The sequence below is a fragment of the Meriones unguiculatus genome, chromosome 1 (genome assembly GCF_030254825.1).
Source record: "Meriones unguiculatus strain TT.TT164.6M chromosome 1, Bangor_MerUng_6.1, whole genome shotgun sequence".
Classification (NCBI taxonomy): domain Eukaryota; kingdom Metazoa; phylum Chordata; class Mammalia; order Rodentia; family Muridae; genus Meriones; species Meriones unguiculatus.
The window spans coordinates 83,597,008-83,621,117 of NC_083349.1; the positions used below are offsets into that span (position 1 = coordinate 83,597,008).

At 42.3% G+C, this 24,110-nt stretch overlaps 1 protein-coding gene across 1 annotated transcript; it reads left to right on the forward strand.

Moving 5' to 3' along the window:
* The first annotated feature begins 12,750 nt into the window (after positions 1–12,750).
* LOC110565981 (dnaJ homolog subfamily C member 14-like) lies at positions 12,751–14,866 on the forward strand. The gene is given in 3 exon segments (XM_060370148.1): positions 12,751–13,090; positions 13,093–13,688; positions 13,691–14,866. Coding segments are annotated over 3 exon segments (2,112 nt in total).
* Positions 14,867–24,110: the final 9,244 nt, after the last annotated feature.

Sequence of the window (24,110 nt, forward strand, 5' to 3'; positions counted from 1 at the left end):
TATGAAGTGTCCTTCCTCATCTCTTTTCATTAATTTTGGTTGAAAGTCTATTTTATTAGTTATTAGAATGGCTACTCCTGCTTGCTTCTTGCATCCATTTGCTTGGAAAGCTGTCTTCCATCCCTTTACCCTCAGGTAATGTCTATCTTTGTGACTTAGGTGTGTTTCTTGTATACAACAGATTGCTAGGTTTTGTTTATGCATCTATTCTGTTAGTCTGTGTCTTTTCATTGGAGAATTAATTCCATTGATATTGAGAGAGATTAATGACCAGTGGCTGTTAGATCCTTTGAATTTGATGTTGGCTGTGGTCATAGGGTTGTGTGCTTGGTTGCTTTTTGTTTTACTGTAGTGGGGTTATTTATTTCCTGTGTTTTCTTGAATGTAGCTAGTTTTCTTGGGTTGTATTTTCCCTTCTAGTGTCTTCTATAATGCTGGATTTGTTTGTAGGTATTGTTGAAATTTGTTTTTGTCATTGAATATCTTGTTTTCTCTGTCTATGAGTACTGAGAGTTTTGCTGGGTATAGTAGCCTGGGCTGACATCTGTGTTCTCTTAGGGTCTGCATGATATCCGTCTAGGCCCTTCTGGCTTTCATAGTCTCTGTTGAAAAGTCAGGTGTGATTCTAATGGGTTTGCCATTATATGTTACTTGGCTTTTTTCTCTTGAAGCTTTTAGTATTTTTTCTTTGTTCTGTATACTTACTGTTTTGATTATTATGTGGCGGGAGGATTTTCTTTTCTGGTCTAATTCATTGGGTGTTCTATAGACCTCTTGTATTCTTATTGGCCTCTCCTTTAAGTTGGGGAAATTTTCTTCAATGATTTTGTTGAAAATATTTTCTGGGCCTTGGTGCAGGGAATCTTCTTTTTCCTCTATTCCTATTATTCTTAGGTTTTGTCTTTTTATGTTGTCTTGAATTTCTTGGACGGTCTGTGTCAGGAATTTTTTAGATTTAACATTTTCTTTGACAGATACATCTATTTCTTCCATTGTATCTTCCACACCTGAGATTCTTTCTTCCATTTCTTGTAGCCTATTGGTTATGCTAATCTCTGTAGTTCCTGCTTTCTTCCCTAAGTTCTTTCTCTCCACAATTTCTTCCATTTGTGTGGTTTTTTTTTTTTTTCCAATTCTATCTTCAGGTCTTGAACTATTTTGTTGGTTTCCTTCACCTGTCTGACTGTATTTTCATGTTCTTCCGTCAATTCCTTCAGCTGTTTGTTTGAACAATCCACTGTTTCTTTTATTTCATTCAGTGATTTAAGCATTTCCTCTCTAAAGGCCACAGACTGTTTGGCTGCAGCTTCCTCTATTTCTTTTCATATTTTATTTGTTTCCTCTGTTATCTCCTTCATGAGCATAGATGTTAGGTCATCTCCTTGAATTTCAATTATGCTGGGGTGTCTAGGGCAATTTGCCCCTGGATAACTGGGTTCTGGAGATGCCATATTGCTCTGGCTTTTGTTGGTTGAACTTTTACGCTGTCCTCTACCCATTGGGCTATCTTAGTTGTTTGAATTTAGTTTCTGATTGTTCCTGGACTCTTATAGTGGAGAGAATCCCTTTGGCTGGAAGATGGTTTTTCCTGAAGGAAGCCTTCTCAGCTTTTTGGGTATAGTCACTGGATGTCCGGTGTTTTTCAGGAGTTGGTACAGCTCACCTCAGGCATAGAGACCTGGGTGGTAACTGTGGTCCTGATTAGTCAAGAGGGCTCTCCTCTCCCTGGAAGAAGTCCTGGAGACAGCTGCCTTCCTTCTGGGTTTCTTGCTGTAAATTTAGTGATCAGCTGCTGTAACCTGTGTGTCCCGTGGTTTGTTGGTTTTGTTAGGGATAACTGGTTGCCCCTTGGAGCAGTATCTGGGGGTTGATCTCAGGGTTCCCGGTCTTTTGTAGGTCTGAAGTTGGGGCTCTGTGCCCCAGAACCGAAGAGGTAATCTGTGGCAGGTGAGTACTGCTGTCCTGGTAACAGCAGGCTATCTGGGGCACAGCAGTTCCCTGGGTTGGGCCAGTCTGTGGGACCTTTTCCAGGGATATACTGGGTTGCCTAAGTCCGTCCCCTTTGCTTCGTTCCCTGTTCCTTGTGAGGGTTTCTCCAGACAGTGACTCTAAGACTCTGGTGTCTTGGGGCCCACAGTTCTGTCTGTAAGGAGTAGTTGGTACAAAGCAGGCTTCTGGGCTGGCGAAGCATGCGCCTGCCTGCTAGTCTGTGGGAGCTGAGTTTCCAATACCTCTGTGCTCCCTGTTTGGGCCAGGATCTGTGATGGCTGGGCGTACTCGCCTGTTTGCGATCTGCAGTCTGCTAGACTTTCCCTTGGTGACCCCAGCAGCACGGTTTCTTCCTTCCCTGTGGGGCCCTCTCCGGACAGGGGTTCCCAGTCCCTGTTGCACTGGAGCATGCAGCTCGTCTGTGCAGGTGAGCTGGGCGCGCACAGCCGCTCTCTGTGTGGCGGGAGCTCAGTTGTGATGGCAGCGGGTACCCGAGGTCAGCGAGACCTTCGGGGAAAGACTGGGTGACCTGTGATCAGACACGCAACTTTGCTTCCCTGTGGGGTTTTCTTGTGAGTGGGACTCCCAGTCTCTGGCACTCTTGTGCCCACGGATCAGCCTGGGAAAGTGATTGGGACACGCAGGCTTGCGGCTCCAGCCCGGAGACCCAAAGCCCAAGTTACTCGGGATTTCTTCCGGGTTCTGTATGGGCAGCTGAGAGTGGACCCGACCGATTCCCATGCCGTGGGAGCCTCCCCTCACCTGGGAAACACGATCGCTGTAGTTTCAGGGCCCAGAGTTCAGTCTCCTGGTCACTGCACGGAGAGTGCTGTCCTGCTTCTCAGACACATTGCTCTCCCGGTGCCGCCATCTTGGCTCCAATCCCTTAGTATAGTTTCTAAGTCATCGTGTCTTTGATTCTGACTGAGTAAGACCCAAAACCTGGAAACTCAATTCTTTCCCTCTTTGGGGATTTATAAGGTTGTCAATGCCATTTCCTTGGAAGGAGACTAGGAAACAGTAAAAGTAGCAGCACTAATTCTGTAATTATAAAAATTTGTCATTATCTAAAAATGTTTGATATTAGAAAAAAATAGTCACTTGAAAGAGACACATAAAACATTGACCATAGAAGACAGAAAAATAATCTCCAAACCAAACAATTGATACACTTGTTGAAAATTAATCTAAAAATTATAAAATAAGTTTATGTTATGTTGAGCATTATATTGAACATATTAGTTTATAATATCAACTGTTAACTAATTCTTAAATAATGAACAACTAAATTTTGCTTACTTATTTATTGTTGAGTCATGATACTTTTGTGAACCCTGCTCGCCCTGAGTTTCTCTCAATCCTCAGTATCAGCCTTCAAGTGCTGGGACTGACTTCAGATTTATACTACATAGCCAGTAAGTTACTTTGCATATTAAAATAAAAGCTTCCAACAAAATTATTTGATTGCCCAACATTAAATTATTTATACTTCAATTTGCAACATGATCCAAAACAAAATACTGTTTACAAAGCTTTGGTTAAAGTAATGATACCCAAATAATTTTCTTTGTTTTGGTACATCTTATTAACCTTACTCCTGTTCTCTCTTCTGAGGAACCTGGTTACTTCACTCTAACTCTTTGGTCTATGGTGTGATGAAGTTCAAACCTCCTGGGGGAAGAACTCCAGACTCAATTTAGATTATAATTAGCCAAATTGATCAAAACTGCTAGCAGGACTGAAATCTCTAAGCCAAATCAGAATTGTGCAGCCCAAAGGCAGATTAAAGAAAGGGCTTTAAAGCTGAAAAACACAAGTCTGCATAAGCAGAAAAAAAACATAATACCTTAGGATTCTTTTAATTAAGTTTAAGGTTTACTGCTGTATTTTAAGTTACATCCTGTGGCGACTTGCATTTTTCTGGTATTTTCCTTCTGGAAGTCTGGACTTGCTCACTTATGCACCCAGGAGAAGAACTGCAGACCTGGAGTGGAGACCCAAAGAGGACAGAGTCATGATTCCCTTTGCTCCCTCCTCTTAACTAGTGGATTCCTGAACGAAGAATCTGATACTTGGTGTTCCTTAGGTCCAGATGTATATCCAGGTTAGACTTCCCCATTAGCAAAGTTTATTCCTTGATTATTTATTTATTACACTATTTAATATATATTAATATATAATATATTAATCATATTAATATACAATAAATAATATATACATAATATATAGTAATTGAATATATAATATTGTTATTACGATATTATATTACGATATTATATATTACTTATTCTTATTATTTCATAATCAAAGTGGCTTCTTCATTTGTGGCAGCATCCATCACAGGCAGGAAGCACTCTTTGGTCCAGAAGAGCTGTTTGGTTGACCTTGGCAACATCACTTTATTAGGATCAACAGCCCTCTTAATTATGCCTAATTATGTTCCTTAAGCCACAAGATAATGCTTCATTTATCAGGATTTTCTCTCCTAGTTGTATGGATGAGTCCCTCTGGTCTACCCAACTCAAATTATCAACAGCAAACATCCTGGGAGCTCGATATTACCACAGGGCCCTGACCATTCATAAGAGCTTGCTTTATTAGGCTTCCATAGTTTGGAAATACCGGGAAGTAGGCAGTTGGCTACCAGTGAAGGCTGTGTCCATGACTGTTCTGAGGCAGTTGAAGGAGAGAGGAGGTGTCTTTGGGAAAGCCCTAGGGGGAATCTGAGGGAAGAAGGCTGTTTTTCCCCCATGTAATTACCTGTGACTGGCAAAGTTTTCTCTCTCTTTTCTTTTCAATGCTGTGACTAGAGGGATCAAGGACTCCCAAGAATCATCTGATTTTTTCTGCTTCTTCTAAAATGTTGGCTCCAATGTGTGGGCCTTGGGCCCCAGGGGGACAGAGGAGTTATTATGGTAGGCCAGGACAGCAGGATTAAACCCAGCACTTCGATTTTTGAAGCATTTCCAAAGCCTTCTGAGAAAAACAAAATAAAATTTCATTTAAGAACTATAGGATTCACAGTAGTTGTGTCAAGAGCCTGTTTTGGACATCTCCTCCGCCTTTACCAAGTCCCCTTCTGTGAAAATTGAGATCAAGTTTCTATCTGATGAGTGTGTCCTTGAGCAGGTGGTAGGCCACAGCTTGAAAGTGGTCAGACCTGATTGTGTAAGCCCAGCCAACTGGAGTCTCTCCTTTAGGAAACTGGAATGGACCTGCAAAGACAGGTTTTGGTGCAGATGACTGGCTTTGAGGCAATATACAACTGGACACTGTGGGAAGCATCATCCCCGCCCCAGTTTCCAGCCTGGCAAGTAGAGACTGTGGGAAGAAGAGTGCTGCAAACAGTGAAGAAAAGCAAAAATGGGGCAGCACACAGCTGGACCTTTTCTTGCTTCAGCTTGAACTTCTCCAAGGCTTCCAGGAAGCCTTCCAAAACATTAAAAATCAATGACTGCTCTGGTCAGCAGAGTGGCTCCTGCTGGCTACTGTAAAAGCCAAAGAAACTGACCAAACAGTGGCTTCTTGATAATTTTTTTTTTTCAGAAAATAGATGTTAATTGTAACTGCTATTGTAAGAAATCTTGATGTGTTTCATATACTGAAATAATGTTTATTCTTTTTGTTTTTTCTTCCCGAGACAGGGTGGCCTCAGCTGTCCTGGACTTGCTTTGTAGACCAGGCTGGCCTCGCAGAGCTCTGTCCGCCTCTGCCTCTGCCTCCCGTGCATGACCACACCTGGCTATGATGGCTATTCTTAATGATAATGTTTCAGGAGTTTGGGTCTCTTTTCTGTGTCTTCTGGGGAAGGAGATGGATTGGTTATAAGAAAGAAGGCCAGCAAAGCACTTGGCTTGGCACTATCCATAGAGTAAGAACTCGTTTAGCTGTTGTTTTGCTTGTTTCTTTGTTTTTACCATTGCTGTGGTTTGTGCACAAAGTATTCCCCAAAACTATATTGAAGGTTTGGTTCTCATATGGGGGAATCCAATCACTGACAGGTTGAGTAGGACACTAGCTTCACCCATGGGTTAGTCCACTGACGAGTTGTCAGTAAGGGGCACTTTAGAAGCAGGCGCATAGTTGGAGGAAGTAGGTCTGCTGAGGCAGATCTTTAAAGAGTGTACTTTGCCCTGATCACTTTCTGTCTGCTTTTGCTTCCTGGTCACAGTGAGGCAAATGGTCTCCTCATGATAGTTTGTCTGCCTTCTTGAAGTTCCAAAGCAGTGAAGCTTATAGACATTGAACTGAAGCCTCTGCACTATGAGCCCAAATCAACCCTCTTTTAAGTTGTTTCAGGTGTCTCCACAACAATGCGAAGCCTTGGCACACAACCATAACTCATAATGGCCACATCCACCAAGGTCTTCCCAAAGTCTGTCTTGCTGGAACTGTAATGATTGGTGTGGTGCCTTCACTCTGAAGTTTTTGTGTCTGTGGTTTATTTGCCTTGTTTTGTAAAGTGGTCCCACAAGTACCCCACATTGAATGTATTGAATTGAGAATCCATATGCCATGCTCAGACCCAGTGTGTAGAAGCTTGAGAGGAAGGCTTAAATATGGACAGCTTTAACCAATACCCGGGTGACTGCATCACTGAATCATGGTAAACACAGACCCTTGAGGATTGTAAGACACTATTTCTAGCTGGGCATCCTACATGTTTGATAAAATGTCTTATTTATTTGTTTGTCTTTGCATTTTTGAGACAAGGTTTCTTTACGCACCCTGACTGGTTTTGAACCCTCAGCAATTCTCCTGCCTCAGCCTTGTCAGTGCTAGGATTACAGGTGTATACCACCTTGCCCTACTGAGAATGTCTCATATCATCCAGGAAAATTTAAGAGTTCTGCTCCAAGTATTAAAATATTAGGAGACAATCATTTAGGCTAGTTTCAGAGCAGTGGAAGGATTAATGGTTCTTGATTAGGATCCCATCAGTACTATGATTTCATATCTTTGTTTACCTTTATTCTGGACCAGCTTCCAGCTTCAGTTATGAAATCCATCATCCAGCTTTCATAGAGTTATTGGAATGGTGCTTCCCAAACATTCCCAAGGCTGACACGCCCAGATGCCTGTGCCACGGCAATGAAAGGGCCAGTTTTCTCCTTCGTCCTTCACCAGATGTGTCACTAGGCCAGGCCTGGGTATTTTTATTTCAAACTGTGTCATTTCCATCAACCACAATTCCAAACTCTTCAGACAAAAGCAGAAAAATGATCATCTTCTGGTTTGTTTGATTTTTCTGATGTGGACTTGGTGAAGCAGATGTTATTCCAGGGTCTTTAGTCTTACTCCTGGAATTTCCAACAGCATGTGAAGCTGCTCATCTATACAAGGACTACCAGTGGGGTTGACTTTGCCAAGAAAAATATTTTTTATATACTATGTTTATGTATGCACACAAAGAGGAGAGAGAAAGAGAGAGCGAAGAGAGTGCTATTGTGCTGTAAGTGTGGCAGCAGTCTGAGTCACAGCACAAATTTCTTCATTCTGTCTTTATTATGCTAAGTGTAGGCTGGTCAGGGTTGAATAAGACCTTGACATGCTCACAGCCTTCTAATAAGGTCTCATGAGAATCAAAGGCTGGTCAGAGTGGGAGACACAGAGTAGCTGCAGCTGTGGCCCTGGAGTGATCCAGCTCCAGCAGCAGAAGAAAACTCAAGGTCATACTATGGCCGTTCGGTTCCAACTCTGCAAGTTGATAAATTTTCTTCTCCCTGTTTTCTCAAGCAGTTGTGCAGCACTTAGAATCTACTGAGCAGTCAGTCAATGCAAGTGATTTGCAAACCATAGCTCCTGCGTGGCTGGGCAGGGAACCAATCAGAAGCCATCTTCTATGGAGTAACATGTGTCTTGCAGAAGTTTGCATGCATGATAATGACTTCATGAAAAAGCCACTTAGTAATTGTGGTATTTTTATACAATGGAATACTACTCAGCAATCAAAAAGGAGGAAATCATGAAATTTGCAGGCAAATGGTGGGATCTAGAAAAGATCATTCTGAGTGAAATATCCCAGAAGGAGAAAGACAAACATGGGATATACTCACTTATATAGACCTATAAGATATGATAAACATAATGAAATCTATACACCTAAAAAAGATAATCAATTGAGCGGACATGGGGTAAGATGATCAATCTTCATTTAGAAAGACAGACGGGATGTGCATTGAACGTATGACAGGAGTCTACTGAGCGCATCTGAAAGACTCTAACTAGCAGTGTTTTCAAAGCAAAGACTCATGACCAAACCTTTGGCAGAGTACAGGGAATCATAAGAAAGAAGGGGAGTTAGTCTGATGGGGAAAGGATAGGAGCTCCACAAGGACCAAATATATCTGGGCACAGGGTCTTTTCTGAGACTGACATTCAACCAAGGACCATGTATGGATATAACCTAGAACCTCCACTCAGATGTAGCCTGTGGTAGCTCAGTAACCAATTGGTTTCCCAAAGTGAGGGGAACAGGGACTATTTCTAACAGGAACTCGATGACTGGCTCTTTGGTCTCCCCACCCCCGAAGGGAGGAGCAGTCCTGTTAGGCCACGGAGGAGGGCTTTGCAGCCAGTCCTGAAGATACCTGATAAAACAGGATCAGATGAATGGGGAGGAGGTCCCCCCCATCAGTGGACTTGGAAAGGGGCACGGTGGCGATGAGGGAGGGAGGGAGGGAGGGACTGGGAGGGAATGAGGGATCGGGACACGGCTGGGATACAGAGTTAATAAAATGTAACTGATAAAAAAAATAAAAGAAAAAAAAAAAGAAAAAAAAAAAAGAAAAAGCCACTTAGTGTCTTATGATGTCTGTTGGTGAATATCAGTTATCAGGAGCACAGGTCATCACTGGTCTTTCCTTTCAGTGTAGAAGAGAAAAAAGCTAGGCCATGGTGCCAACAGGGAGCTGGAGTAAGAAAAGTCAAAATCCCAATATTGCCTCCCTGGTCAAGCAAAAAGATTCAATTTGCTTGCTGTTTTTATACTCTCTGAAAGCTCAGTAATGTTTGACAAGCTGGGATGTGTATCCATGGTGATATGGACCTGCCAGTCACTTTGCTAGGCAGGACACCAGAAATCAGACAGACTACTGATGCAAACATCCATTTCAGACCTCAGGAAGGACATGGATTCTTCCTTTCCTGACTGCTCTCTACTCTCGCTTTTTCACCTACTCTGCAGTGAATGTCCTTTAATAACAAGAAAGCCTTTCATTCGCACATTTCCTACAGGGACCAAGATGCTGCTGCTCCGCGGGAGAAGACACTGATGTTCACACCAACGTGTCATGAACACCTGTGACGTTCTTGAAGGAAGAAGGGTGTTGGTAGCCACAGGTTGCTGGTGAGAAGACTGCCAAAAATTACTCAGTGTTTGCAAACTAGAAGGTCCTATGTCAAAAGAAGAAATCACTGAAAAGTGTCTGGCAAAAATCCTGCTCCCTTTATGCTGGTCTCCATTTTGGTCTGTCAGTGGTGTAGGAAATCTCAGGCTGATGTATGTCTCCCATTGGGAGACTGCAAGGATGGGATTGATATTTTGATCCTCTAAGCAGGAAAAAGAAATGTAAGTTTTGATAAATATTGAATTTACTGCTTATCCTCATCTAAATTATGGAATAAGCTATTCAGTAGACAACTATGAGTTCCTTTTGAAAAAAAGCTAAGGCATCTTGGTGTGGTGGTTCATGACTTTAACTCCAGTACTCGGGAAGTAGAGGCAGGTGTGTCTCTGTGAGTTCAAGACCAGTCTGGTCTACATAATGAGGTTCTGGGTTAGCCAGGGCTAGAAGACCCTGTTTAAAAACAAAACAAAACAAAACAAAACAACAAACCCAAAAAACTAAGGAGTCAGAAATACATAGCTTGTGAGTCACCTTCCTTCCTGCTAATATTGTATATAAGGGAAGCAGTGACTAAAATAATTTGTTAAATAAGCCAAGGTAGATTGAAAGTGGACAGCAATAACACAAATGTATTCTCAAATGGAAGAATCAGAGCAAGGAATGAAAACAATCCTGGGGGAAAGTAAATGTTTTAGTTTCTGAGGTGATTGAATAAACAAATAAACACACAGTTCAGTTATATGACTTTTGGAAACCAAAATAAAAGAGTAATTGTCAGGTTCTCCTATTTTCTCAACATTTGTCCAAAACAAATAGAAAGAGAGAGACAGAGACAGAGAAAAAGGGAGGGAGAGGATAGAACTGTATGAATCAATGTTTCAAAATTTTCCTACTTCTAAATTCTTTCTGAAATTTACTGCATGAAAATTGTAATTTACAAGGTGTGTCAAACAACAAACTGTGTTTCAATAGATACAGGTAGGGCTTTGGATACCGATTCTCTATGAAAGCAGAACAATTTGTATTAAATCATCACTCAGGTAAAACATTTTTGGAGGGAACCATTATAAGACGGAGCAGATAAATTTATTTAGAGACCCAAAAGGAAACAAGTAAATATGGGATCTGTTGGCACAGCTTTCTCAAATATCCGGGTATGGAGACAGAGTAATAGAAAACATGACACTGAGAGATGACAGCTATGTCCAAATTCTCTATTTTTGATGAATGAGAAAGCTAAAGGCTAAAAGCTTCAGATCTCAGACATGCAGGAGCAGTTTTAATATTATATTATAAAATGTAGGAACTTGATAAGAATTCTTACCCATGGAATCAGTGTCTTTAAAATAGTATTCCAAGTTACTGTTGAGGAGGACTGGTTTTAAAACTGTATTTAATACTGACTATATAAACTACTTAAAATCTCCAAACCTTAGGGTTTTATTTGCCAAAATGTGGATACCATAACTTACCTTTGAGCTCCAGTCAGAGTTAGATGCCACAGTGACTAGTTACTGTTAATTCACCATCAAGTGGCGGAAAACCCAGTGGCAGTGGTGGAAGTACAAATTTTCTTTTCCTTGATGCTCTAGACCAGTGATGAAGATCCATGTAGTTTTGTTTTCTATCATTATTGTTTCCTATTCCTGCAGCTGTCCCACAGTCCCACATGGCTTCTCCCAAAATTGGCTTTCCATTTTAACAGGTCAGGACCTGCCTTTAAAGAACACTGTTGTTTACATCACTTTGGCCAGAATGTCATCACAAGATACCTTCAAAAGAGACCTCAAGGCAATCCGAGGTCAGGCAATAGAAAGGACAAATACAGCACACTTTAAACCAGAATGTTAGCATTAAGTATATCTGAGAAATAACTAAAATATTTGTCATTATTCATCTGGAACACAAACTTAAATGAGTGTCCTGTATTTTATGTGGTCCAGTCAAGAAGCCAAGGGTCCTGTCACTGACGGGGAAGAAGATGAAGGAAAAAGGAATACTGGAGACAGATAACCATCTCTGTCACACAGATATGTAGATAGTGTATGGTGCAAAGCAGGCATTCAGGAGATGTTAGCCTTCTCTCCCTACCCCATATGGTAATTGCAGGCTAATTGCTGGCAGAGCCCATATTTGCTTAAGAAGGAAAACTTAGTGGGTTAATTTAAGCTCATGGGTGTACAAATGCTTGGTTAAGACATCAGAGATTAGAGGATATCTTATGTATGAAAAAGACAGATTTGGCCTGAAATTTAATAAGAACTCTGCTCTTTTCAGTCACATAGTCCTGTCTCAGGGCTGCCCGGAGACAGGGCAGAAAGCCCATTCTGAGCTTATCAGACTCAGAAACTGAGCTGGATGAAAGGAAATTTTCATGGTAGGAAAAATGCATGTGTGTGTGTGGGGGGTTATGGTGGAGGGAGAAGAAGCTCCTACTCGTGTCCCTTCCCAATTCAAATCACAATGTGATGATATTTGGATGATATTTGGAAATGGACCTTTAGAGGGGTGACTAGGTCATGAGGTACAGCCCCAGTTTGTGGGGTTGGTGCTCTTATAAGGAAAATCCAAGATTTGAAGAAGGTGCCTAACACTGTGGGCAATCTGACCGTATATTCCCACCCTCCAAAATGATGAAAGCTAAGTTTCCATTGTTGATAAGCCAACCTAGCCTATAACACTTTGCTATGGTAACTGAAGCTAAGCCAGAAAGTATTCAGACTATGGTCTGCTGCTCGCTCCTCATTACAGACACCCTCACTTATATATAGCCGAGTTGTGATTTCTTTTCTGACTGTCATTAACCCAATGTTTCAGTTTCGCTAGGATGTTCTGAGTTCCTAGCCCTTAAGCCATGTCACTAGTAAAATAATAATAATAATAATAATAATAATAATAATAATAAAATCCCCAAATAATGTGGCAGAGAGAACAGAAGTCGGTCTCCTGAGTTAGAGGTGAAATAAAGTGGAGCCAGGACAGCCCATTACACTACATAGAAGGAAAGTTTGCTTTGTCTTACCTCAGTATTTAACTATAGGCTTTGATGAAGAAATATTTTCTTGTGAGAATGATAGACTTGGCCTATACCCAAAGCCTTAATTTGTGTTCCTGCTACCACATGCCTCTTACAACACTCTTTAGCATGCAAACAATATTTACTCCCTGAAACCTCAAAGGCCCTAAAATCCTGAAAAGGCTGTTCTTTGTATTCTGTGACCACATTGTAGTAGGCTGAATGGTGGATACCCAACCCTCACACTACCCCAAACCATGTCTGTGTGCTGATTCATAGGACCCATGAATATTATTTTATATGACAAAACGTGCTTAAGATAAGGATCTTGAGGAGTTACCGCCGCTGTTCGGCAATGATGGTTGTGACCTAAAATTCTCAGGAAGCCCCGGGGTCATGGCCCAGAAGCACCCCGGAGAAAGAGGGTTGTGTGGAGCCCACCACGGTGGTGGTGCCTCCCTCAGGACATCAGGACCCTCTGTGGACCCTGAAATACTTTCATTCTCAGGACTCAGGGACTCGACGGAGACTGCTCCTAATGGTACACGCTGCCTCAAAGAGCACCCTGACCCTAAGTACACACAGCCCCCAAACCCAGCCCACTGGTCGGATCCAAGCCATGGACCTCCAAGGGGTCCAGGACCACCTAGAGAAGGAGGCTACCCTGATGAGAGTGAGGCATCTTCAGAAGAGTCAGGAGTGGACCAGGAACTCTCGAGAGAGAATGAGACTGGGTACAGGAGGATGTGAGCCCATTTTTTCTTTCCATTCCGTCTGCTTGTAACTGCCAGGGAAGTCCTGGAGTCCCTGAAGGGACTTACCCTGAGAAAGGAGATGGCTCCTCCAGCAATGTTTGCCACCATTGCACCTCTCCAGTGTTGGGAGCAGATGAAGAGTTAGAAGAAGAATATGATGATGCGGAACCTCTTAAATATCCCAGTGATTTTTCACGTGTGTCCAATGGAAAGAAACCTCCATCCCGGAGGCACCGTTTTCTCACCAAGGAGGATACTCGGGATAGTGGACACAGAGATCCCAGGTCCCCTGGCCGTCATCGGCTGGTCCGAAAACGAAGTCAGACAGATAGGCGCAGAGGCCTGGGACTGTGGGCAGTGGAGGAACTGTGTCAGCTTGGACAGGCAGGCTTCTGGTGGCTGATTGAACTTCTGGTACTGGTGGGAGAATATGTGGAAACTTGTGGCCATCTCATTTATGCATGCAGGCAGCTGAGAGTCAGTGATCTGGACCTTTTTTGAGTTTGGGTGGGAGTCTGGGCAGGGAGATTGGGGGGCTGGGCCCATGTGGTGTTCCAATTTCTAAGTCAGAGCTTTTACTATGTGGCAGGGCTGTGACAGGGCTGTTCACCCGTGTTCTCAGGCTAGTGGGTGCTTTCCTACTCCTGGCTCTAGCCCTCTTTTTGGGTTGTCTGCAGTTGGGCTGGAGGTTTTTGGTGGGACTGGGTGACCAGTTAGGCTGGAGGGATAAGACCACATGGCTGTTTTCTTGGCTGGATGCTCCAGCCTTGCATCGTTGCTTGGCTTTGCTGATAGATAGCAGGCCATGGCAGCAGCTGATAAGATTAGTTCGGTGGGCCTGGCTGGAGTTGCCTTGGGTCAAGCAGAGGACTAATAAACAGGGTAATGCACCTGTACCTAGTGGAAGCTACTGCCAGCCAGAAGAGGAAGTGGCCCGACTTTTGACTATGACTGGGGTTCCTGAGGATGAACTAAACCCTTTTCATGTGCTGGGAGTTGAAGCTACAGCATCAGATACTGAACTAAAGAAGGCCTATAGGCAGCTTGCAGTGATGGTTCATCCTGATAAAAACCATCATCCCCGGGCTGAGGAGGCCTTCAAAGTTTTGGAAGCAGCTTGGGATATTGTCAGCAACCCAGAGAGGCGGAAGGAGTATGAGATGAAACGAATGGTAGAGAATGAGTTGAGCCGGTCAGTGAACGAGTTTCTGTCAAAGCTACAAGAAGACCTCAAGGAGGCAATGAACGCTATGATGTGTAGCCGATGCCAGGGAAAGCACAGGAGGTTTGAAATGGATTGGGAACCTAAGAGTGCCAGATACTGTGCTGAGTGCAATAGGTTGCATCCTGCTGAGGAAGGAGCCTTTTGGGCAGAGTCAAGCATGTTGGGCCTCAAGATCACCTACTTTGCACTGATGGATGGAAAGGTCTACGATATCACAGAGTGGGCTGGATGTCAGCGTGTGGGAATCTCCCCAGATACCCACTGAGTTCCTTACCACATTTCATTTGGTTCTCGGGTTCCCGGCACCAGTGGTCTGCAGAGGGCTGCTCCAGAGGCCCCTCCTGCTGACCTGCAGGATTTCTTGAGCCGGATCTTTCAAGTACCCCCAGGGCCGATGTCCAATGGGAACTTTTTTGCAGCACCTCACCCTGGCTCTGGGACCACTTCGACCTCCAGGCCCAACAATTCAGTACCCAAGGGAAAAGCCAAACCTAAACGGCGGAAGAAAGTGAGGCAGCCCTTCCAACGATGACATCCTTCTTTTCCTTCCTTAAATCAATGTCAGGGAGTCAAAAGGGCTGTGTATAGCACAGGATGGAATTTGACTTGTTTATTTTTAAATACTTTAAAAAGGGAAAAATTTAAATTGTTCACTCAGTACTTAGAGGAAGCCCATGACCTATTCTCCCTCTTCCCCACCAAAGGAACTGAATCTTGTTTTCTGATAATACCAAAGAAATAGGAGGTGGCTAGAGCAAAGAACTTGGGGTCTGGACTTAGTCCAGACAATACGTTCCTGAGGTGTGGGAATTTCTCTGGGGTCTGTATGCCTTTATCTTATCATTTGCTCTCAGAGCAAATGAAACACATCTCATTTTAAATGAGTGTATCTTATTTCTTAACCATTTCAGCATCCCCCCCCTTACCCTGATGTATTAGCTAAAAGAAAAAGCATGTAGTCCTAATTTGAAGCTACAGAATTCAGAGTGGAAATAGAATTTTTCCTCTGACTTTCACTTTTTGGGTAAACAACCTAACTTCAGGCTTGTTGCAAGGATGGCCAAAATTAATTTTTAAAAGAAAAACTTATGCCCTGTGCCCTTGGGTAAGGGGAAGATAAAAGGGTTCCCAGAGGCCCCCTTGTGAGCCAAGGGTTTGTATTTTTTTAAGTTTGTTCATATTTGTATGTACATATCTATTTAAAGCCAGGGGATTATCTTTCTATAAATATATAACTGGCAAAAAAAATATAAGGATCTTGATACTATGGTCTTACTCCGGGTTACTTAAGTGATCCCCAAGTGCAGACAAATGATTCTTGTTAGATATATAAACAAAGTCACAAAGGAGGTAAGGTGACTACGGAAATAGAAATAGGACTGGTACAGCCACAAGCTAAAGAACACCTGGAGCCACCAGAGTTTGGAAGAGGTAAGGAACTCTTTCTCCCTTAGAGTCTAAAGAAACATTACAGCCCAACTGTCTTCTAGAACAATGAGAGAATACATTTCTCATTGGTTCATGGCAGCGTGTAACTGCACCCCCAGGAAACTAAGACACATGCTTTGATTATTACCAGCCAACTGGTTTCTTCTTGCTGCTCCATACTCAGCCTAAATGCTGTTGCCTCAGGTGTGCTTTAGTTGCATGCCTATACTTAGATGCTGGCCCCCCTCACTCCTCAGTCACTCTTTGGCTGTTTCCAGAAGGACTGAGTGACCATATTATTGCATATTACCAATAGGATATATAGGACATGTCTGATAACTTTGGGAATAATACACAAAGGAAGAAAGCAGTTGTTCATTGTGACCCTTTACATAGAAGGGTCAATTAAATCCCAATTCCAGAGTGTACATCCTTCATTGCTAAGCTTTATGCCTTGAAGTAGTGTGAGATGCTGCCAAATGGTTATGTGCTATGTATGTTTGTCTTCCATGGACTCTTACCTTCCTCTTAAATATCTCTTTTCTCCTACTTGAATGCAGGTAGGCATTCAGAGGACTTGCCAATGGATGAAGGATGGTCACTAACTTTTCCTACTTTCAATGGCTGCTGGTAAGGATACCAATACTAAAAATGTTCCCATGGCTATTAAGCCATCAAATTCAAGGGTGCATATAGTATATAACTGAACATAGAATTACACTTTGGCCTGAAACTTAGTAGCAGTGGTTATCTGAAGACTATAAACATGTTGGAATAGGTATTTTCCTCTTTGTTTCTGGTGACTCAGATGAGTCTCTAAAGAGACACAGTATTCTTTATCTGCCTTCCCTATGATGGCTGCTTTACAGAGCCTACTTGATGTTGGCATTTACATGTCATAAAAGAGTTAACATATGGTTTATGTGTATATATATGTGTGTGTGTGTGTGTATATATATATGCATATACATACATATACACACACAAACAAACACACACACACATACACCAAGATGACCTTGAGAGCACAATCACATCAATAGGTCACCAGGTTATACAGAGCTAACAGTATTTTCATAGATGTGTATGTGGGGGGGTGTTATTGGGAGTTGAGCTGGGAATATGAACCTTAGTATATGCTTTGCAAATACTATACTGCGTTGCTATATCCTCAGCGAGACTAATAGTTTTTTAATACAAGCACATAGAAACGCTCCTACCACTGAAAGATAAGTTCCAATTCTTCCCCCAGACTCTGAGCTGGCCAAAGTGAATCACACTTGTAGTAATTTTGGTGGAATGATGTTCTGGGCCCGCTGAGATGATGACATAAAGCGTGTTGCAGATTCTGCCCATGTCTTCTGTAATGCTCACTTCACAGTGTTTCCTCTTGGAACTTGTGCCATGATATAAGAAGTCCAAGCCATATGGAGAAGCCATATCTAGATGTTTCACTTGAATTTAAAGCCCATAGTCAGGACCAGTTGCTAGCTAGTTGATGAGCTGTCTTGACCACTCAAACAAGTTTGGATTTGTGCTGTCCTGAATGTCGTAGGAATGCAAGCCTATGAAAACCCCAAGTGGGAACCACCCATCTGAATTCAATTAGCTTAGAAGATCAGAAGTCATAAATTACATAAATGGCTGGTTATGCAACCAGGAGGGGATTTTTTTTTCAAGTCACTGGAGAAGTGTTCCAAAGAAATCTGGGATCATAAGAAATACAGCCATTTGATCTTTGAAGTTGGGGTTGCTCTGATTCTGTTGATGACACTTGCCACTGTGTCTAGTTTATAGAGGGCAAAATGAGGTGTGAGCTGCTTTGTCCATGCTGCAAAAAAAAACCATGGCCTTCCTTACCTAGAGAGGAGGGCAATGGCTCTAACTCTCTTGAAGGCATGAGAACCATTTTTTTTTGTCATGAAAGATGCAAGAATACCTGATGATGGTGCTTCTGTCCACTGTGTGTCTAAGTGGATGGGAGGAAGGGAGTGCTGGAATGCAAGGCCAATGAGGTAAAACTTGATGAGGTTGGACCAGAGCTGAGCATTTGGGAAACATCTCAGACATTCACCTACATAGTAGTAATTTGCTGCAGACCAGTTTTTCCTATGTTCTGAGACCATGATACATTCAGATTGAGCCTTCACAGAGGATTCATGATCTAGTGGGAGAGACAGGCTAATAAATGGCCTTAGGGTAAATACCATAGTAGTGAGTGATATGAAAGTGTAGAGGGAAAGCCAAAATCCTGATCTCAACTTGTGAAAATAATCTCAAGTTCTGAAAATGGCAGGTCCATAAACTGTGTTTGGTAGAATGACAGGTTCAAGATCGGCAAGTAAGCTATAGGTGGAAGTCATTGACAAGGGATACCCGAGGAAGAGCTGACAGGGACTCCTCTCGGTGATCAGTAGGCTCACTCTGAGGCTCAGGTCCTGGAATCCATCTGTTTTGCTGATGCGCTCTCCTGTTTAGGGTGTAAGGCAAAGCATCTCAACTGTGTCTTGATCTTGGCTCTAAAGATGACTTCTCTGTGGGCAAATTCTTTTCGCTGTGTCCTATTACTTTTTCTTATCCATGCTCTAAAATATTTTTAAAAGAAAAAAATTTTAAATAAATGACCACAGAGTTCAAAATGGCAGACAGTGACTAGAGCCAATTTCTCTTGCTTCCAATATGGGCTTGTCTGCCAAGTGATTTTCATATATTACTGGAGAAGTTTTACATACTCCTTACTATTTCCTCTACTTCCCACCCACTGGAGATTCTCATCAGCTTCAACTGTGGTTGGAGAAATAGGCAGTAGGGTGAATTTTGCCTTAAGCTCTTTTTGAGGCTAACCCAAGCAACTTGTATCTTTATTTGGAAGTTGAATATTTGCTAAATGAAACAAAGACCATGTTGACATTGATGTCAGTGCTAGTACAGCACTGTCCTACTCTACCACCTATAGTCGAGCCAGAATTAGGTATCCTTTTCTCCTTGGAGTCATCACACAATGAGGTTTAGCCATGGTCAAGTACAACTCGGAGTGTGGCAGCTATCAGCTGCAGCTGGTGAGAAACTCAGTTTGGATCTGAGAGCACCTTCAGGGCAGGTTCCAGGCTTTCTCTCCTCATTTTCCAGTAACCTCTGTGACACCTAGACAGGCAGTGCTTGCTGAATTTTTCTGAATATCACACAAACGTGCAAGAGCCTTCAGATTTATCTTATTAGGGAAGGGGTTGTTCTATAGCAAAACAGCTGTGTTAAAATGGCTTCATAAAATTATTTTCTTGTATTGTACATAGTTCTGGCAAGTTTGAAGATGCATTTTATAATTTTTACTTGGCTTGAGATGCAGAATTTGACTCTATAGGTTTTGGGTTTTGTTTAAAGATCACTTTATAGATGAAGATCAGCAACTTGGAACAGCCTTGTTAATTGACCTTCAGAAGGTCAATTCTATAGACAGGAACTCTCATCCATAGCATTTTGCTGTGACTACCTGGATTAAAACTATTGCAGTGACCAGTCTGCAGATTTCTCTAGGTGCTAGGAAACAATTCACTAGAGTTTCCTTTCAGATTTCATTTTAGTCTTGGCAAAGATCCACCAACGCTTTCCCTATTGAGGACCATGGTGTAGGAAGCAGACTTGTTTATATAGCATGAGGCTCAGTGTTGGTGCCTGTGTGTAGCACTGTAATTCCCACTCAAGCATATCAGGCCTGGGTCTCCTGTGGAATAGAGCAAGGAGACTCAGGGTTTCTGTGGTTTGTTTTTTTCAGTCTGTATTTGACCTTGCACTACATTCACCAAGCATCTTCCAGTGAATGCAGAAACCTTTCCCCTGCTTTGGGAACATTTCTATGTAAACAGGCACAGCACACAGATGACAAAAATTAAAGTGTATTCTCGATCCCACCTTGCCCTATTATTTAAAACAATTACTGCATGATTTTCTTTTCACATAACCATGGAAACCCCTCTGAAAAGGCTTAATACAATTTATTGTGGGAAGCTTAGGAAGAAATCTGTTTCCCTTATGCCGGGAAGCAAAACAAGCCAATCCCTCCCTTTTCATAAAAGGTGTGATGGATGCAAATTGTGCATCAGTAACCTCACCCGGCAGGGACTGAGCTTTCTGGGAAAGCATTCTAGAGATAAGTGGACTGCTTCTTTCAGAGGTGTCTGAAACAAAGCCAGTGCCAGAGGAATCATAATCTACTTTGATGTGTCTGGAGATGATTGACTAATTCAGAAAGATACTCAGAGCTCAAAGCTTTGCAGTCAACACACAGAGTAGTGTCCCTCTAGGAAGGAGGATAGTTCTTGACACCAGAGTCTGATCAGAGGAAAGGCTCACATGGGAATCTTTGTTAGCTGTGATGTAGCCTTAGGGTTGCACTGTTCAGCCTTGACCACCTACTAAAGCCCTTAGAAAACCCTGAGGCTAAAGCCTCAGAACAAACACATCCATTACATCAGAACTGATGAGATTAGAAAAGCAGGCTAGGATTCGAGAATGCACAGCTGGGACTGAGAGTCATTTTTCTAGCACTTGAATTTCTTCCAGGCCAACCTCCTCATCTTGCTTTTTCTTTCCCAGCTAGAGATACGATACTTGCTGATCTTAAACCCACAAAGGCTGCTTAGTACCAAACACTGGTCACTCCCCCTTAGTACATTCCGACATTCAGTGATAGTGGGAGTAACAGTATGTAGCAAAGAATACTTGAGGTTGGGGAGCTGAGGAAGGGCTCCCTGGCAAATCTGTAGGATTCTTGCAACTTTCTATGACTTGGTAGTTTTTTCTGAACAAAAATTTGCTTTAACACTTGCAATAAAAGACTTAAATGTAAATTCTGAATTTGTCACTTGGAGAAGTGACAGATTATCTGGGCCTTTTCCAGGTGATGATATTATTTTTATTTATTGCATGTAGTCATCTTAGGTTCAGCAATCCGCTTTCAGTTAATTAGTTTAGACATTACCACTTGTGATGCCTAGGGTTTTTTTTGTTTTGTTTTTTTGTCAACTAGCCACAAGCTAAAATGACTAGAGAAGAGGGAGCCTCAGCTGAGAAAAGCCTCAGTAAGATTGGGCTGTAGAGGGCTGGGTATAATGATGCACACCAATAATACCAGCACTGAGGAGGCAGAGGCAGGCAGATCTCTGAGTTCAAAGCCAGCCTGGTCTACAAAGTGAGTACAGGGCAGTCAAAGCTACAGAGAGAAACCTAACAAAACAAAACAAAACAAAACAAAACAAAAATTGGGCTGTAGAAAGCCTGAAGGGCATTTTTTAAATTAGTGATTAATTAGTGATCGCACTACCCCTGAGCAGATGGTCCTATAAAAAGCAGGCTAAGCAAGCCAGGAGGGCAGCATCCTTACAAAGAGACTTCAGCTCCTGACTGCAGGCCCTGCCTTGTTTGGGTTCCTATCCTGTCTTCCTTCAGTGATGGACTACAATATTGAAGTGTAACTCAAACAAACCCTTTTCTTCCCAACTTGCCTTTTGTTATTGGTACTTAATTACAGCAATAAGTAAGACACTATTCCATTCCACTTGTATTGTTCAATGTGAATATAAACTCAGTCATTATTGAATTTCCCCAAACAAATCTCCTTGATGGTTTTTAATGTATAGGTCACTTTATTAAAGGATGGAGGGGGGGCTGTTGTAATGAGGGAATTACACTGTAATATGAGAAAATGATTGACATCCTGTTTCTAAAGTGTCTTGGACATCTCTTTGTTGCTTGGTCTTTATCTCTTTTGCTTCTATCTATTCTTCCAGATTTTCCTTCATCCTTAAATTTCTGTCTCTTTCTAATGTGGAGTACTTTTCCATATCTCCTTTGTTTTGTTGGCTCTAATCCAGGATGGTCAGCAAAATATTTCTCAACATATTCAATCTCTCCAAAGCCACATATTGCTTCAGTAGGTTAACAAACAAACAAAAAAACCAAAAACCAAAAAACCAAAAAAAACTACTCCTGGTTTCATTGTTTTTATTGTTATGACCATACGTTCAAGTTCACTGTACACCATACTCTTATTCTTTTGATATCTACTTACTGTTTCCTAATGAACCTGTGTATTAGTTACTTTGTATTGGTGTGATAAATGGCATGACTAAGCAACTTTCAGAAAGGAGGGTTCATAGTTTGCCTTATCACTGTTCTATTGCTGTGAAGAGACACTATGACCAAGACAACTCCTATTTAAAAAAAGCATTTTCTGGGACTTTGCTCAGAGTTTAGAGGATTTTCATGATTATTATGGAGGGAAGCAGACAGGCATGGAACTGGAACAGTAGCTAAAGCTGTACATCCTGATTTGCAGGCAGTAGAAGGGAGACACACACACTGGGCCTGGTGTAGACTTTGAAAACCCCCAAAGCCCATTCCCAGTGACACACCTTCTTCAGAAAGGCCACACCTCCTAGTCCTTCCCAAACAGTTTTACTCCTTGGTAACTAAGCATTCAAATATATGAACCTATGGGAGCCATTCTCATTCAAGTCACTACCTAGTTCCAGATAGATAAGAGTCTATCATGGCAGGCAATTGTGGCAGCAGGAGGCTGGCAGGCATGAAGTCAGGAACAGCTAAAATCTCACATCTCAAACTACAAGCAGGAATCAGAGAAAGACAGAAAAGCAAAGGGAGACAGAGCGGGAGTAAGGGAGAGAGGAAAGGGGATAGTGAAGGGGAAGAGAACAAACCAGGAATGGTGAGAGTCTTTGAAATCTCAAAACTTAACCACTAGTACTTCCTCTGGTAAGGTCACACAACCTAAACCTAAGCAAACAGGAACACCAGTTGGTAACAAAACCTAGTAGAGACATTCTCATTTATTACACTTGGTGAATGTCTCAGTGAGTCAGACATAGGAATGCATGAAACTCAAACCTCTTTCCATATTTGGGTCTGGTGATTACATTTTTCCCTCTGGGATTAAAAAAAACCTAGAGTTCTTTTTTTTTAATTTAAGTATTTTTTTGTTCACTTTACATCCTGGTTGTATCCCCATCCCTCCTCCCTTCCCAGTCTCACCTTCTATCCTTCCCTTCCCCCTTCCTCTCTTTTATTCTTCAGAAAAAGGGAGCTCCCTTTCCCTACCCCAGTTCATCAAGTTGCATCAGGAATGAACATTTCCTCTTCACCTGTGGCTTGGTAAGGCAGCCCTGCCAAGGGGAAGTGATAAAAAAGCTGGCAAGTAACTTGTCTGATGCAGTCCCCACTTCCCTTTCCAAAGGACCCCTATGAAGCCTAAGCTACCCATCTGCTACATCTTTGTAGGGAGCCTAAATCCAGTTCACGCATGGGCCTTGGTTGATGCTTCAGTCTCAGAAAGCTTCTCTGGGACTTGGTTAGCTGGCTCTTTTGATAATTTTGTGGAGCTCCTGTTACCTTCAAGTTCTTTTTTCTTTCCTCTGACTTTTCCACAAAACTCCCTAAGCATTGCCCAATGTTTAGCTGTGAGTCTCAGCATCTGTTTTGAGGTGATGATAGGTAGAGTCTCTCAGAGGACAGCTCTGTCAAGATCTGTGGTCTGTAAGCTTAGCAGAGTATCCTTCATAGTATCAGGGGTTGGCACTCTCACATAGGGTAAGGTCTTTGGTTGGGCCAGGTATTGATTGGACATTCTCTCGATCTCTGCTCCATCTACTCTATCTTTATCCCTGCACATCTTGTGGGCAGGGTAAGTTTGGGGTTGAAGTTTTTGTGGTGGGTGAAGTTATTCTCCCTCTACTAGGAGGCTAGTGTAGTTAGAAGGTGTCCTCTTCAGTCTCTATGGCCTCTGCTACTAGGAGTCACTGCTTGAATCCCCCTCATATCCTCCTAAGGATCCACCCTGACTTAGGTCTCCATCTTGTCACAAAGATACCCCTACCCTACATTTCTTCTTTCTCTACAGGCCTTCTGTCCTCTTGCCCTCGCTCTCCTCAGGGCTGATATCCACCCTCTAAATCTACCATTCTTAAAAATAAAGACCTTTCAGAAACAGTTTCTGCCTTTAGGAATGGTATTTTGAGGACTCTAAACCAAAAAAATTTGATTCAATATACCAAGTTTACAAAACAAACAAACAAACAAACAAAAACAAAAACAAAGAGTGCACTAGCCAAAAAAACAACCTGCTAAATCCTAGACATTCAAGAATTTGAAAACCTGATGCTGCCCACAAGCTCAGAGAACAATGAGTCACTGGGGTTCTACACATAGTACCGTTTCTTCTTTTTTTGGGGTAGGGCAGGATGAGTCCATTCATAATCCTAAAATGGGAAATTAGTCTTGAAACCAAGAACATGAAGCTAGATGGGGTTTGATTGATTCTCACAGCCTACAACTAG